This window comes from Erpetoichthys calabaricus, chromosome 1, assembly GCF_900747795.2.
Source record: "Erpetoichthys calabaricus chromosome 1, fErpCal1.3, whole genome shotgun sequence".
In the NCBI taxonomy this organism is placed as follows: Eukaryota; Metazoa; Chordata; class Cladistia; order Polypteriformes; family Polypteridae; genus Erpetoichthys; species Erpetoichthys calabaricus.
The window spans coordinates 198755899-198774551 of record NC_041394.2 but is presented as its reverse complement, the minus strand read 5'-3'; the positions used below and the strand labels follow the sequence as shown (position 1 = coordinate 198774551).

At 36.8% G+C, this 18653-nt stretch overlaps 1 protein-coding gene across 2 annotated transcripts in view; it reads right to left on the bottom strand.

Annotated features, from left to right (window-relative positions):
- nell2b (neural EGFL like 2b) overlaps positions 1 to 18653 on the bottom strand; it is a 369230-nt gene that overhangs the window by 268473 nt on the left and 82104 nt on the right. For both annotated transcript variants that reach the window (XM_051920793.1, XM_028810691.2), the window contains exon 9: positions 6574 to 6676. In XM_051920793.1, the coding sequence (XP_051776753.1) occupies positions 6574 to 6676 (103 nt within the window). The remainder of the gene's footprint in view (positions 1 to 6573; positions 6677 to 18653) is intronic.

Below are 18653 nucleotides of genomic sequence, written 5' to 3'. Positions count from 1 at the left end.
AACCAATTGACATTTTGTGGTACATTTTGTGTTCAAGACTTGTCTAATTCAGTCCTTTTAGTTCTCTTTGCCAGGGGTAAGAATGTAAGATACATCACACACAAGGGTGAGTTTCTACACTTTTTTCACACCAATTAAAATTGGAAGTACGCTATAGATTCTAACTTTATCACATACTCAAAAAGAACTTAAGAACTTTACCATTCTAATTCTGAATGACTGGACAAATTTTATGCAAAAATAACTTTTCACATAACTTTTCTATTGTCGTGATGCAAATTGGTGGGGCTACCACCCCCACTGTCTTCCACTGAGAGTCACGCATGTGCAGCACGCCATGTTGACAGTTAATTCCTTGCCACTAATCTTTTCATGTTATTTCTTTGATAGTGCAGTGTACCCCAGAACAATGAAAGTTTAGGAACTACCAACCAGTGAGGAGACATCCGTGTCCTTTCCTATAGAAAGGCAGTGTCCCCGAAACCACCCTATGAAATTATAGTGGAGGTACTCCAGGAAAACTTGCCACACAAGTGTCACCATCCGACAAGGGAACTGGCTGGAGAATTCCTAATTACTATTCACGACTTTGGTTTGGTTCATTTATTTGTAATGTGAGGAGCTAACGTCAGTGAAATGGTGTGAAAACCAATTAGACATGGCGAAGGGAATAGTTGACTGGAACAACTATATGCGGGAAGTTTGTGCATGGGACGTGAGTCGTCACGAGAGGACACAAATTGGAGGCGAGGGACTATGCGTCGAAATTGACAAAAGTATGTCCAACATGCCGGGTGAGTAGGGTGGCCTCACCGATTTGCATCACGATAATACGATTTGCGTCACAATAATAGAAAAGTACCAAAATTCATGTCATGTTTTTACAATTTTTAAATTAATTGTATAAAAGTGAATATTACATTTGATGTTCAGCTCAGGTTGGACGGTTTGGAGACAGAGAGGCGAGATTGTGTTCATTTGGACATGTACAGAGAGGAGAGGTGCTGGGTATATTAGGAAAAGGATGCTAAGGATAGAGCTACCAGGCAAGAGAAAAAGAGCAAGTCCTAAGAGGAGGTTTATGGATGTGGTGAGAGAAGACATGCAGGTGATGAATGTAACAGAGCAAGATGCAGAAGACAGATATATATGGAACAAGATGATCCGCTGTGGCAACCCCTAACAGGAGCAGCCAAAAGAAGAAGAAGAAGTATAGAAGTGAATATTGTACTTGTGATATAAAACAATTTAATTATGCACAATAATCTTGGTATTTTTTTAACTATTGCATAGTTTTCAACATTACCCTTTAAGTCAGAGGTACTTAATTACGATGTTTGTTTCAGGTTTTCGCTTTAACCAGTTTCTTAATTAGAATCCTTTTATTTACAAATAAAGCAATATTTTTTGGACTTAGTTTTAGTTAACTTGCTTGTTTTAAACAGCTGCATTAAGGTTTTAATTATTGCCTGTTCTCTTAACCAGCCACAAGTTAATAATGAGGTGCAAATGACAGAGGAACTCCAGCTCTCCAGCTAACATGCTTCTACATTTAAGCCTGTGTATATGCATCATGAAGTATCTGTGTTAATACAATGTATTGAAATAAATGAAAGAGAAGGGAAGGACCACAAAACATTTGGATAATGTTCTCAGAAAACAAAAAATAGAGAATTTTTGTCTTGGAAGAAAGGAAGCACTAATAATCCATATAATTAAATTGCACGTTTCATTATCCGTCAGACCTGGCTTCTAATTATGAAGCTGGCTTTAGAATGAAAACCTGCAGCCACTGTGGACCTCCACAACTGTAATTGAGTAACCCTGTTCTAAGTAATGCATTTTTCGATGTTTTTCAAGTTTCTTATTGCTCTGTAATGTATGATTTGTGCCTAAAAACAATGCCCACTATAGCAATCCTTGACTATATGTCCAAAATAAATAATTTTCAATCTCATGACCACATTCTTTCTAACACAGAGTCAGTTCTAACAGCAGTGGGTTCAAGGACACCAGTCTTTCTTGCGGCTACTGACTTACTGACTCACAACTTCAAATTAAGGTAAAAAAAAAATTACTAGATAAAATAGAAAAGCATATTAACATATAATTAACTTTGTTATGTCTTTAGATATGTTTTTTTTGTGTCCTGGAAGGCTGAAGCTGAAAGATTTTCACAAAAACAGCTAGGAAGAGCCAATGAGACAAAGCGGTAACACTGATGTTGAAGGAATTCTTTATTATATCAGTGGTTAAATAAAAGCTTTAAATACAAGATCCTAGTCATTTTCGCAGAAACATTATTTTAAATCTTTTGCAAAATGAACCTGGAAGAGTCTAAAACAGACAACATTAAGAGGATAATTAAATTTAGGTGTGTCAGTTATATAGCACACCAGTCAGACAACTGAAGAGGTTGTGGACTGGTATCACTTTCAGCAATTGGTTCATTAATAGTAATGCAAACATCCAGTGTCTGGGTATGGCCTCAAACCCAGTCCCTGAAACTGTGTGACAGTAACATAACTCCACCATGGCATTCTCTTTTTTATATAAATAACATAACATTCTCTTATACTGATTCAGGGAAGCAGAGCGCTAATGCCTATTCTGGGAAAATCAGCAGTAATACAGGAACAACACTTGGACAGGACACCAGTCTGTTGCATGGTTGACTCATGCACATACACCTATACTCTGCAGGGAATGGCCCACCATCCTAACGTATATATCACTGAGGTGTTGGAGCAAAACTAGAGTAAGGAAAGAAAAACCCACACAGAAAAGCTCAGGACCCCAGAACAATGTATCTCTGAGGAAGCAGTGATAAACTCTGTACCACCTTACGACAATTATCAATATTTTTATCATTAATGAAATAAAGGACATTTCTGGAATATCTGAAACAATTATTTTTCAAGCCTACTGTTAAATATGGTGCTACACTGTCATATTTGAAACAAAATTTGGAAAACATGTTGTGACTATTTGAGCTGTCACAGTACATGTTTAATCAGCAAGAGTGAAAGGGATGGTCTACTGGACGGTAGTGAGACCAGCTATGTTATATTGGTTGGACATGGTGGCACTGACCAGAAAGCAGGAGACAATGCTGGAGGTGGCAGAGTTAAAGATGCTAAGATTTGCACTGGGTGTGATGAGGATGGACAGGATTAGAAATGAGTACATTAGAGGGTCAGCTCAAGTTGGATGGTTGGGAGACAGAGTCAGAGAGGCGAGATTGCGTTGGTTTGGACATGTAAAGAGGAGAGATGTCGAGTATATTGGGAGAAGGGTGCTAAGGATAAAGCTGCCAGGGAAGAGGAAAACAGGAAGGCTTAAGAGAAGGTTTATGGATGTGGTGAGAGAGGACATGCAAGTAATGGGTGTAACAGAACAAGATGCAGAGGACAGAAAGATATGGAAGAAGATGATCCGCAGTGGCAACCCCTAATGGGAGCAGCCGAAAGAAGAAGAAGATCAGATTGTGAGGAATGGCAAAATGAATACTATATATTAAAAGTGAAAGTATTTACAGAATTATAGTTCATTCACAAATAATGTATTATAAGATTGCAGAACAGAAATAGTTTTGAGCACACTTATTATGTATATAAATCAAAGGGCAGGGGAGCACACTGAATATAAAGAGACTTTAAAATTGTCATCGTCAGTGGAGCTATATTTGCTGCAGGATAAAACTTTATTAGATGGACAACCTGTTAAAACCAGGACACATTAATATTTTTTAATTATTTGTCGGGATGCACAGTCTGAAATCAGGACTGCCACAGTTCAACAGGAATGTTGGGTTATCTTAAACAGAATAAATTCTCAAAGGCATCAGTAAAGCTGTATAATTCTTTTAGTTGCATACTGAATCACATACTTATGGACATACCTGGAAATTAAAAGAGTATTCAAAATTAAATTCTGAACATACAGTACATCTTTATACAAATGGTCAGTCAGAATCTAGAATTCTTGAAGCAGACATCATGGATAGCTTGAGGAGATATGATAACAACTTTAGTCATTATCTAGCCAAGCAATCTGGATAAACTGAAAACTTTATGGTATTCACTTGTTCTACTTGCTTCTCTCATGTCAACATTTTACTTTGGGCAATACAGTGGGCATAATAGGTAGCATTGTTGCCTCACAACTCCAATGGCCTTGTCATCCTGCCCCTCATATTGATGCACGTAGGTTCTGTGTTTCCTCTGACATAACAGAAATACTGTTAGGCCAGGTTTATACTTCACACACCGCAACAGGTGCTCCAGCGGATGCTACTGCTATGCAAGTGTTGTGCTGTTTATACTTACGTGCGTACTTTACGTAAATCTGGAAGATTCCACCAAGTGGCAGTGTGAGATATTATCACAGTGAGAACAGTTTCGGCTGTGTTGTGAATTGCCTGAAACGCCCATTAAATTCTGAGTACACCTTGCCACAACAATTCTGAAAAGGATGGATGTTTGATGATTAAATCCATCGATCCATGGATGCACCCATTCCAGCTAGCATTTTGCACAAGGAGAAACAATCCCTGGACAGGGCATCAGCTCATCGCAAGGTGAATACAAGCACTCACATACAATTAACAATTTATCTGTAAAATGTAATATACATACTTTGATACATTTCATCATGAAAGTGATATCAAGTATAAATCTAAGGATTCTAAATGTGCAGAGAGCTGGAATATCATACATTTAATGTGTTCTGTGTGGAGATCTATTGCTGCTTGCTACTGCTGTCAAGTCAGGAGGAAGCCGCAGAAGCACGTAGCGATTAATTGGGTCGGTTTTAAGATGACATTTACAATGGTCAACTTTAATGATAAAGTAAACTACAAGGTTAATGTGGACATTTTGAGATTAAAGCAGAAATTTCCACTTTGATAACAAAATCGACCATTTCACCATGTCCTTAATTTTTTTCTCTATGGCTCAAATACGCTGCCATACATTCTGATGCTGTTGTGAAGGTGCAAAAAAAAAGGCAGCACAAAAGACGGTATGTGAGATTTTTAAATTTACTGTGATTTTACATTGGGGAATATGCGACACGTGAATATAAAAGCACCATGAATGTATTTGTATGTCGGCATTTTGCTTCACCACATCGAACCATTCATCAAACATAGAAGCACGCACATCGATCCCGGAGGATCCTCAAAGCAGCTTTCTGTCACATGTAGATAGTAAAGAGAGACTCTGATGTCACATTCCGACTTTTATCACACTGTGCCCCCGACACGTGTTAATTTCTGAGGACGAGTCAAATGAATGCTGGGAACGCATGGCAGCCATGATGCATGTGGGTACGCATTCTGAAAGTGAAGTATATACAAGCCCTTAGACTGAGTGTCTAAGCTCTAAGCTAAACGGGAAATATGAATGTGCTCACATATGACTTCCCATCCAAGTTTTACTCCTGTCTTATACCACATGCTGTTGGAATCTGGTGTCCTAATCATAGAGAAGTGCCCTCAGAATCTGAATGGTAGAGCTGTGGGCTGCATTTTTCTAAAATAGGGTGCTTCATTGACTATTGAAACAGAAGAATGTTTATACTTTGTAATTCACATCAAACTTTTTAATTTGTTGTGTTGCTCTGCTTATGAACACCCTTCTCCAAATTACAATTTAAAAAGCTGAAAAACTACAGAACAACACTACATTTTTTGATTATTATAATTGTCATTAATAAGTCAAGATTTCACTTGCATGGAGCGATGGCTAGGAGGCATTAATTCCTTTTAGCATGCCTGAATGGTCAATGATCCAGTATATCAATAAAAGTATCCTACACACTCATTTCCAAACACAGGCATTGCTTTCATGTTGGAGCCTCCTCCCTACATTGTTAACCTTCTAGGTCCTTCCAATTGCATCTCAAGTGGTTAAATGCGATTAATGGTTCAAAGTTGTGCAAATGTGATTTTATGGATGCTTCACAGACTTCAAAGAATGTAGTATTATATATGCTTATTATCAATCGGTTTCATAAAGCTTTGAATATATCACAAAGTATCTGCATTTATAATTTTAATGAATTTTTAGAAGTTAGTGAAAAGATTATAAATGTATTTCCATATGGCATCTGTTCTTTGGTCACAACCTGGCAATCCAGTAGTAAAACAAGCTATCTGTAAAGCACAGAAGACATTATTTCTGTGTTTCACAGTAGCTGGGGGTATCAGAACAATTTTCATAAAAGTCCCCATGGCTAGCATTTTGATATGTAAATGTCTTCAATAAATACTGGATACATGAAAAAACAAGCTGTTTTATATTTTCATTCTGAAAGTATTATAATGCTTTTGATATTTTTGAACTTGAAAATGCAATTGTGAATTAAGTCCATATTTCAACTGTGAAATCCTTAGCAGCTTCATAAAACTGAGTTTAATCAGCATATCAGACATTCACAGGCTACGTGAGTGGAGAAATGAAAATTATAGTTTCTTACAAAGGGACGCGCTGAGTCTTCCTTTACCTACCTATCAGATATTACTAGAAGGTATTCTAAAGTGTAAGAACAGAAAATTAAAGGAATGCTTACGTTGGCATTCTTTGCAGCAAGAGCCTTTCACATATGCTGGTGCAGAATCAGGAGAGCATTTCAAAGAAGGGCAGATAAGAGTGTCACACTGAATTGTACCATTCTGAAATGAAATAACAATATAGTCATTAGTTATCATTATAGTCAACATTTTGTATAAAAATTAATTAAACCCATATTGGAAAACTGTCACTTATTGATTTTAGATCATCTCAGTAAAGAAGATGTCTTAAACTGTGGTTTTATGCCAGCAATATAGGCAGTTGTATCGTGCATTAGAAAGAATTAGACCTGTACCATAGATGACAAAAACGCTTTTGCTTTGTTCATTGAGGAAGAGGAGAAAGTATTTAAGTCTACCACTTTATCTAAAATAACTGAATACACGAGTAAACAAAAGAATTTAGAATGGAAGCTGGCAGACAGTTGCAAAGCAACAAAAAATTAAGAGTTACAATATATTCTAGAATGTATACTATGATGTACAGCTGCACAATCAATCAATTTCACATGGAAATTGCAAGTCTGGATGCAGAATGGAAGATACATTACACACTGTTTTTCTGTTACTGGTGGAGAGCTAGCAGTTTAAAAAGGAGTTGAACCAGAAAAATAAACATTTACTGACTCCCAAGAGACAACACAGGATTCATGAGTCAAAAAGAAGGTTGAGGTCAAAACCAGAGATTGAAAAACACTAACGACAAAACCAAAACTAAACCAAAGATTAACAGTCATTGACAAGAGTAGAGAGTCAGTAACCAATAAAACAAAAGATAGCTTTTCGAGAATCGCAAAGTGAGCTTTCTATCAGCAAAACTGGAAAACCTGGGAACAGCTTTATAATTTCGCTTTGGTGATGTCACACACAAGCACACCCCAGATGAATTATGGGAGATTGTCATAGAAACAGCTGATGCTCATTATTACTTATTTTTGACAATGAGAGTGTATATTTTTGAGATTGCAGCTCGTGTTTCATTTTTACTGTCTGTGGTCTTTGACTAAATTTGATAACCCAATGCAAAATATAACTTATGAAAAAGAAATGACAATGTGTATGCTACCATGTGTGCTGTATGTATGCATGTATAGTATGTGTAAATAATATTTAACCTAATGGAATTAATACTATTTTTTAATCTGAAAATAACTAAAACACACAGGAGCTTTTGTAGAAAAGCATTTCTAAAGTTTGCCTAATGTAGGAAAAGCATATGTAAATGCAGGGTATTATGTCTGAATCGCACTAATCAGAGAAATTTATTAGGTTGCTTATTTATAAAGTGAATTAGAACAGTTTACATCTAATGTGCTAATACATTGTCATAAGATAAATGACAAAAAAATCAAATAGCAAAACTCAGTGGTTGATCTGCTACTTTAGACTAGGTACTTGTATGTCAGTGTGTCAAATCCAGTCCTGAATATGCCACAATTCCCAAATTAGAAAATGATTCTTGTTTTTTTTAAAAAACTTTAGCTTAATGATCCTCTTGTTTACATTCCCTAGAGGAAATGAAAGGTCCCAGAAATGTTTGTTTGAAATGCAAGCAGTAAGACAGAAATTCACAAAGCCTTCGTATAATAAAGGTTTCTCTCTGTTTATTTTTTTATCAAGTCTAAACCATTTTGAAAAGGTAAATGATTCTAGGAAACAACCAAACTTGAAAAATCACAAAATGCAGTACACAGGAGCAATTGATTTATCAGTCACACTGGTGCCACCAGCCATCCATTTCTTACCCAGTTTTGTCTATATTAGCCCTGGGCACACTTAGAAACACCCACAATCACTCACATGGCCAATTTAAAGTCACCAATTAAATTAATGTGCATGCAAATATTCTAATGTCATAAAAGCAATTTGCCAAAGAATAAGCTTACTAAGGAGGCAGTCTAAAAATGCACTTTTTGTGTACCTTATGATACAAAAATAATGTACATTTTGGTCACTTTGATTAAGTCATAGACAGCATGAATTTACTAATGTCAGACGAAGTGGCATTGCCCTCTTTTCTATACATGACACATGAAACATTCAGCTGCAATCCGTAGAAAATTGGCTCCTTTCCTTGACTCTCCCCATCAAAAGTCGATTCATCCAAATTGCAAGTTTCAGAGATCTTGAACCAAAACCTCTTCTCTGAATGCACTTTTTCAGTGTGAATTGAACAAGACTCCATTAATCATAGTTGAACAACACTGGTACAGGCTTAGAAATGTCTCAGTGCTATACCATTTACCACACTTGACCAGTAAACAAAAAAAGCCATAATTCAACCATTGCCAACCCTGATGGAGAACACCTTGGGCCATTTATCAACCAAAAGGTTGGACTGCCAAGACAAAGAGGCAAATGTTGAATAATGGAGGTTACCGGGAGAAAACAAAACCATGCAAAAGATTGTTACTCTCACTTTTTTTCATCAAAATCGCAAACACTAGTTAAAAAATGTAGTCAAAGTTAAAAAAAAATGGGTGACCACTAAAAACAAGGGCACTAATAACAGCACAGAGAGGCTTCTTTTGATTTATCTTCAAACTCTGATGAATAGGTAATGTTCATAATAACCTTTATACCTTCGATCCCATAAGAAGATTCCACATAATTCCAAGTTGACTGTCTAGCAACATAGCAACTCAAGAAAATGGCAGTGTGGATGAAACCAAGATGGAGCTGGAAAACAACGCAAACATTTCATAACAACTTTCTAGCAAAAAAATAATAACAGAATTGAGTTATGTGACTCCAGAAGCCTAAATATTTGTAGCAAGAAGAGCGAAACAGGTTCAAAAATATTATAAAAAAATTAATAATGAACACCAATCATAACAATGTGCACCAGAAGACCATCACATAATGATGTTGGATATGAGTGCTGCATTGTGTCTAGCCTTGCTAAAGAACAGCGATGTGCACGAGCAAAGGAGACCTAAAAACATCATGTCCAACTGAATGAAGTGAGCATTCAATTGATCAGCAACTCCACATCAGACGTATTTTTATGCTTACAAAAGAATCCCTTGTGTATGAAACCCCTATAGCTATAGCAACCACAAGTTATGACAAATTTCAAGAGAGAGTTAAAGTCATCTGGACAATGAAAGACAATACATAGTACTTAATATCCTGCCATTTGTGCCAAAGAAACTCCCTGAGGACCCAGAGGAAAATCAGGAAAAAGCATTGCCTGCATCCCCTGTGAGAGCAGAATCAAAACATAAGTACACTTGCTTTACTGTAAGATTATTACTTTTAAGTTTGTTGTTAGGTTAAAGCTAGCAAACTTATTAGTGAATGTGTTTCTGGTTATTGAAATTTTTTTAGAAAATAGGTCCGAACCAAAAACAGAGAAAGTGAAGGTTGATTTGTGTAGACCTTTACCAAATTATTAAATTTGATTATACAGGTAAAATTCCATTACAACGAACTGCCAGAGATCTAAAAAATATTTCGTTGTAATGAAAATTTCGTAGTAATGAGATTCTATATTTGTCACTATATTGCTTTCTGTAACTTGCATCCAGGCGTTTTCAATAATTTCAATAGCTTCTTTCGCGTTAATTTTAATCTCCTCCTGTCTACAAGTTATGCTGATGAAAATTTTTCTCAGCATTTCCTTGCGATAATACACTTTCAGGGCGCGAAAGATGCCCAAATCCAATGGCTGTGCAATTGGGTGGGAGGAAATAAACGCAAACATTATCTAAATGTGGAAGCATGTTGTGGGCAGCACAGTTATCAATCAGAAGCTGAATCATCCTTTTCTTCTTCTTGATATTGTGAGGTTTCTGAACTCTTTTGGGATCCCCCCCACTTCCCATCCAACGGGAACGACACGCTGAAGTGTATCCCAAAGCGCGATTGCCATGTCTGTGGAATAGTTTGTCCGTTGCCGGGGCAGGGCAACAGCAGGCTCACAGAGCTGCAGTGAGGCGCCACAGAAGCAAATCATAAAAGATCGGGGTCGCACTATAACTCCTTGACCTCCACCCCAAAACACGAGGCTTAGTCTCAGTACTTTAGCAAAACCAGCTTTATTCAGCTTGAAACAGGAACAGCAGGGTTATTTATTGTAGTGTGATCTGCCACTCTCCTATACACAGACACAGCAGTCAGACAGGGTTGTGGCAAGGTTAATGGCCAAGTAATACTGTACCCTGCATTTATAATGTTCCTTGTATCACCCATTGAGATCTTTTCTATTTGCTTTGGTGAAGAGCCGCAGCAGAGCTGTGAGCCTGCTGTTGCTCCTACAATGGATAAACAGTCTTCCACAGACACGGTGATCACACTTCAGGACGCTCTTCAGTGTGTTGTCCAGTTGAGGGAGAGAGAGTTTAGAAACCTCACATTTTTTTGAATGAATGCCAGATTAAAAGGAATGTTTTTTAAATGAGCATCCCTGAACCACATAAAAACTGCTTTTTCGACATCTTCAAATGCAGCAGTTCGCATACGTTTGCAACCCAAGATTTTTCTTCTTTTATTGCTCGCTCTTTCAAGACAGTGTCGATGGCAAAATTCCGAATTCACTGGCAACCTCTTTTTTTCTTTTTGCCGCAATCGAGAGCTGCAAAAATGTAAAGTTTTTTTTTCTAATATGAACTGTTATTGTTTTTTTCGTGTCTGCCGTTTTTATAGGAGGGTGACAATGAGCAATAAGCAAAAGGTATCACTGAAAACCACTGAAAACAAAAACAGCAAAAAAATAGTACAATGAAAGTTTGAAGGAAGTAAAAAAAAATTACAGTGTTTCTGTTTGGGGGATCGTTGTGCACAACTGAGCTGCGACCACAGAACTAACTGCTCTGTGGATGATTCATTCAGGCATTTCAAGGTCTTTTGGGCACTTCGTTGTAATGAAAGTATCTGCTGAATGTATTTCGTAGTAACAAGATTTCTATATTGCGTCATATGGGGAAACTATCGGGACCATAACAATACTTCGTTGTAATGAAAATTTAATTGTAAAGATATTCATTGTAACAGAATTTTACCTGTACATTGAAACATATCTCTTCACTATTCTGGTGTTCTGACTGGAACTTGAAACAGATATATACCACACAAGAAAGCTAAGAGTTCAGTAAACAGTGACCTCATGAGCTTTATGTCTTTCTCTGCTTTACTGAGTTCCCTCAAGCTCATGTTCATTGTGTCAATAATATCTTCTAGCCATTTCATGCTCTGACATCCCCTTTTTCTCTTGATTTCGATCTTTCCGAAAATCTTATCTTCTCATTATATGGCCAAAGTATTCACATTTTAACTTTATCAGACCTTCTGGTTAGTGGCCAGGTTTTATTTGTTCCAGTACCAAATTGCTTTACCTTTGAAAAGTCCAGAGACCTCTCAATAGTTTTCTCCAGCACCACAACTAAAGAATCACTTACTCAGCCTTCATTATGGTCCAACTCTCACTGCCATATATTACCACTACAAGACTGTAGCTTTGACTATATGGACCTTTGTTGACAACGTGACATCTTTGCACTTCTGTATTTTATGTGTTCCTAACCCTGTCAGTCCCTTGTGTGCCCACACCTCCAGGTCATACATTTTCTTTTCTATTTTCAAGCAACACTTGGCAGTATTACCATTTTGAGGCTATAGACAGAAAATTGAAATAGACATCTAATGAAATGCCATGGTGCATAAATAGCAAGATTTGGTTACTCTTTAAGAAATCTGCAATAAAAACCTGTAGCCATCATTTGAGACCCCTGTCCTAAATTCAGTAAATATACCCACTGCTTTGAACTTGAGAGTTTCTAAGCACACAAATCCCAATGATTGCTCAAAATGCACACTAAAGGGGGAAATTTGGTCAAAACCCACAATTTGTACAAACAACATAATATCTTCATAACTAATAATATTTATTATTCAAAAAGACTCTGTAAAACAAGAAGCTTTGAAGAGCACAAAAACACAGATTCCAAAGTCTTCAAAATATTCAATTCAAGCACACACAATCCCAATACATATTAGAAAGAGTAATCAAAAAACAGGACACAGAGGTGAAAATATCAAGAAATTCACAAAAAGACAGTAACAATAATCACCAGAAAAAAACTTATCACTACCACCAGTGCTCTTAAAATGAATCACAAGGGACTGTGGGATTTCCAAGCTTTTCATTGGACTAAAATGTTGATGGACAGGCTGCCCTACCTCTTGGGGACCACCCTCAAAGCGCACAAAACATAGTCCATCCATCCATCCATTTTCCAACCCGCTGAATCCGAACACAGGGTCACGGGGGTCTGCTGGAGCCAATCCCAGCCAACACAGGGCACAAGGCAGGAACCAATCCCGGGCATGGTGCCAGCCCACCGCAGACAAAACATAGTGATACACAAATACATAGAAATTAAATGACCAACAATATTAGCAAAAACAAAGGAATTAAAAAAAAAACAAATAAGCATGCATTTGTACCCCAGACAGAGGAGGAACCCCGGCTGAAACATGACACCTACATAATGGTACCACTTCTGTGTTGCCTTAGATCAAAGCCCTCTACATTCTGGACTATTAGCCAAACTTTAAATTGTTAACACAAAGAAATAAAATCACTAGTTTTATTAAATAAGAAGTAGTTACAAATACTATTAACCCTAACCTACCATACCCTAACCCTCAATAAATGTCTTATACTGTAGGCATCTGATCATAACTCCAGTTATTTGCTGCTATTTTCATAAAATAAAGGTAAGCAGTGTTGTGACACCGAGCAACAATTATGTCAAAAATAGTGTAAGGCATCCTAAAAGACCAATAAAGACAGGTCAGTACCTTCATTAACCAGTCCAGATGAGGCACATCCAGTCCAGCTAACCCCCAGATAACTGCAGGCTTTACACTACTTCCAAAGTGAGGAAAACTGGATTAATAGTTTAAAATATACAGAAACATTTAAAATATATTAAAATGCCCTACAAGGGAGGGGAAAACCCCAAACATCTCGCATGTAAACAGAAATGCCATAAAGAATCTATATAAATGCAGAATATTTATTAACAAATTTGAAAATAAAGTAGATGCTCAACACAGTAAAAATAGACATAAAAGGGTTACCAAAAGATAACCCTACAGTAAACAAGTCCAATTACACAATAATAAATCAAAATCCTCAAAATGAAGCAAGAAGTGAGGAAAAAAAAAACAGCAAAGCAAGAAACAGTAATACTCGTGAAAAGACTTCAAATCCAAACTCAAATTAAACACTAGCTAGATCTCTCGCTATGGCCTCCAGATAAACGCATATTGAGGACCCAGCAGAAGTTGTGTTAATATGGCCCCACCTCCTGATACCATCCATCCATCCATTTTCATCCATCCATCCATTTTCCAACCCGCTGAATCCGAACATAGGGTCACAGGGGTCTGCTGGAGCCAATCCCAGCCAATACAGGGCACAAGGCAGGAACCAATCCCGGGCAGGGTGCCAACCCACCGAAAGGACAAACTCCTGATACTTCACCCACAAAACACTTGGAATGGAGGCTTATTTAAAAGGAGTAAATAAATACATAGACATATGAAAAATAATAGAAAATAACTATAAAACACAAACACACAATAATACATAACAGATGAGGTGACAGAAACGTCTAAACATTGCAAGGTTCCTCAGACTAAATACACTTGAGAGTCCTAAGAATGGCACCATCTTTGCTCATTTATGAGCTTCTTGTGAGCACTTTATCATATTCAGATATGGAATTTTATTTTTCTCTAAATTACAGAATATGCAACTCCATTTCAGTTATGCTATGCAGTTATACAGACAGGAGATTAATTTATTGCATATCCAGTGCATACAAACTGGGTACTTTTAATTAAAAATAAAACAATGGAAATGATTATTGATTTTGGAAAACAATGTCTCACCCTGTCATCTTTGTAATTCTCAGTGGAACTGATAGTAAAATGGTCAAATGATTGTTCAATAGCTAACTACTGAAGTAAGCTCCCACAGCAAAGCAAACAATATTTGTACAAGGTTTTTCCATTAAACATAAGCACAGCGATCTATTGTTGCAAATATAGTTTTTCACAGCATTTAAACATGTTCTCCCCATGTCTGCGTGGGTTTCCTCCAGGTGCTCTGGTTTCCTCCCACAGTCCAAAGACATGCAGGTTAGGTGCATTGACAATCCTAAATTGTGTTAGGATATAGCGGGTTGGATAATGGATGGATGGATGGATGTATTTATTTGCTGTCCAGAAACAGAAAGTGACATTTCTATGTTCTGTTTGCAAATAATCCAGTTTCCTTGCATAACCCAAAGATACACAATTTATATTTATTGGTTGATTACAAAACAAGTTCAGAAAGTGGATGGATGTTATTCAGAGTTTGGTAGGCACATTACCTGTGAAACAAGTAACATATTTAATGGAATATCATTGAAGATGACCACTATCATCTAATTATTTCACATGCCACCCTTTAACCCTCTGGAGAACATATTAAAAAACATTCTATTCCAAAACACCATGAAAAGTTGCATTTAAGAACCTTAGCACTAAATCTGCACCTTCATCTTGGTTCTATCCGTTACACTTCTATCATTGCATTCTATTATGCATCAGTAAGGACGGTAAATGCACACACTCTGTGTATCAGATAGCCATATGCACACAAATTCATTGCAACTGTTTACAAAAGGGCCCTGTGAAGGTAATCCATGTTTGCTTTACTGATTGACATTTTTAAATATCCTGAGACTAGTTGGTGTGGTAAAAAATAATGTTTGATTGATTGGCTTTCTGGGACCGATGCACACTTTGTCCAGAGTTCTATCCTGAGTGCATTCATTACATTTTATTTGTTTGCTATTGATTTGTCTTTATTGATTTCCCTACCTTTGCTTTTGTTTGCTATAAACATTTGATATGTAAGAAAAATTCTCTTAGGAGAAAGAGATTTAATTTTTTTTCCCTCATTCATTTGTTACATATATATATTTAATTTGTGTGGGCCTTTATTCTACCAAGTGTTCTCTTTATATACCTCAAGTGTCCACCTGCAACATTAAGAGGATAACATGAGTTACATACAAATGGGCTGTAACTTTAATCCTTTTAAAAAAAAAAAAACAGCAGTTTAGAGTCAGATAAAAATAACATATATTTAAAAGAAGAGATTTTCTAGTATATTCAATTGTTCTGCTTAAGGGGTTAGTGTTGATAAGGCGAAATTTGCCAAACCGTTTTTCAAACTAAATATACTGGGTTCACCATTGACTGTGTTCGTCAAGTTTGCAGTGCAGCTGGCTTAGGCAACTAACCCCATGAGCACCCCGTTATGCTTTGTGAGGCCAGCATGACTTTACCAAGCTGTAGTAGCCATGTGAAATACTTTCATGCCTCCCTCCTATAAGACTGTTGCAGATCTGCTTAAGTATATGATCATTAATAGCTGGATTTCCATGCATGTTAAAAAAAACAAGCTTGTAGTATTTTAATTCGAGTGATATATTAGCTGACCATAATGACTACTGCAGCACTAGATATACTTTATAAAAGAGATCCCTGTGAGCTCACCGGTATGGCTAATTTGCAAGCATAATAATTAACCACATACTGGAGTTACCATTCAAAACATGCCTTAAAGAAACCCCCTTCACCTTTTCAAATCAGAATGAGACCCTGTAAAATAATAACAAAAGGCTTATTACTAAGCACAAGGCATTTGTTTGCTTTTGATGGAAGAAAAAAGTGCAAAGTATCTGCATAGATAGAGCAGGACCCAAAAAAGATGCTCCAGCTGCACCTTGACATGACATGGTCAATGTGTGCCCCAAGACTGGAACTGTAGGAGTGTAATGATGCATATTTTATTACTTATTTGCTTATTTGTGGCAATTTCTGGTATTCTGTTTTCAGTATTTGCTCTGTCTGCATCTTTTGTTATACTGTATGAGGCACGGTGGCACAGTAGTAAGCATTGCTACCTCACAGTTCAGACCACAATTTTGGTGGCAATAATTGGTCCATCATAGTTGCCAGACACTTCCCTAGCCCTCAGGGACACTAAAAGGATAATTTCATCATTATAGTCCACTCAAAACTAATTCAGCTCCCCTTTCCCCATTGACTTCAAGGCAGTTTGTAGCGTTCAGTGAACTTCACAAACATTTCCATGATTTCATCAACCTAAGATGAAGCAAACTCGAAGGGGTTCTCTCATCACCATCAAGGGTCAAAATAATCTATCAAAAGTGCAAGAAAAGAGCTGAGTCTTCAGTTCTGCTTTGTATGTTAAGGCTGAGAGTTCTCAAGGGAATGGGTTACAAAATACACTGCTGGTTATTAAAATTGTAAGATGAACAAAGGGATGAGATATCTAAACATTATATGACAGCTTACCACCTATATATGACATATATGATTAGATATACAGCTTGGTCACACTTGTGGAACACACAATAATCATAAGTCCTCATTGCTGCATATGGTGTCGACCAATGTTTGTGGACACTCATTAATGTATGACTCTTGGGCTAGGGTCTTTGATTTGGCTATTCATCCATCACTGCCACATGCATGAGATGCCATCCCATTTGATTGTGTGCTGGGGCGCTCCAGACCCCTCACTTCAGTTGGTCAGACTCGCTGCTCACATACACACGTCACTGTACTCGCATTCCATCCAACGTATGCATCAATGTCCCAAAATTAAATTTTTCCTTCCCTCATTCTCACAATTCTTCCTCACTTAATGTCTGAAAGCAGGATGTATGGCTGTCATCTTCTTCTCCAGCACATGTTGGGTCCCTAAAAGTACACTACCTGCAGTAGCTGCTCGGGGATGTTCCCTTTGCAGGCACCTTTAATACCCACTTTGGGAAACTCCAGGTGAGCGTAACTTACACAAATCATTTGCGTATTTGTTGTGCTTGTGACTGTTTTGACACCCTACCATGACCTATCCTTTCCGCAAGTTTCAGATTAATATGACGAGTTTTTGCAACTTTAATGGCTAGCAGTGTAATTAAGCATCTGTAGTGTATTTTGAGTTGCTCCACATTTATTATGACTTTCTTTTCTTTATATATTAAGCAAATAATCAGCCTTTGTTTACTAGAGCACTTTCAATAGTAACACAATCGCAATTCAGTAAACACAGCTTTTACAATTTACAGAGGTAATATCCTATGGTTGTTTAAATGTATATTTACAATTGGAGCAATGGAAGGTAAATTTATTCATACAGGGTCACACTGAAAGTTGGAATGCAAGGATTGACTTAGACTATATGCCATATATACTACCACAAAATAATATGCATCATCAATAGACTACACAGTATTTTAATACAGTATATCAATAGAATACATAGTAGTTTAATAATCATTATATTTTATGTAAGAATGTTATGAATAATTGACAAAAATTAAGAAGTGTATTTTTCCTGTGATTTTATTAGTAAGACATAGCAGGTTTTTATTATGCAGAAAAAAGTTGTAGAATCATATCTTTTTGTAAAAATTGATATTCTCTGTACACTAATGTGCTGCAAGGTAATCAAAGTATAAGTTTTAAAGGCAATGATGTTACACTCTTTAATCATGGCACTGGATAGTGGTGATGTGTTGCATGTAGATCTCCAGATGCAAATGATAATTTAACTGTACTTTGTACATGTAGCAATAATGAAACATATAAACATATACAGTATATTAAATATACTTATATATTTATATATATGGTATATAAAGTATGCACATGCAGTATTATATACATGCATGGATTATATATATATACATACTGTATATGAACTGTGCACACACACACACACACACACACATACTGTAAAATACTTTTGGCTTAGAGTGCATTCTTGTATGTCATATTCATTTGCCAATGTGAAGAGGTTTTTTTTTTTATTTTTATTTAATTCATGTCTAATGCGTGCATGTGCTCAAAACTGGGATTTTGACTAATTTGTCTTATTACCCTAAGGGAATGCTTAATGAGTGTGTGATGCAGTATTAGGCCTGTCAATTAAAAATTTACACAAAGAGGTCATTGAAGACCAGCATCCCCAGCTAAACAGAAG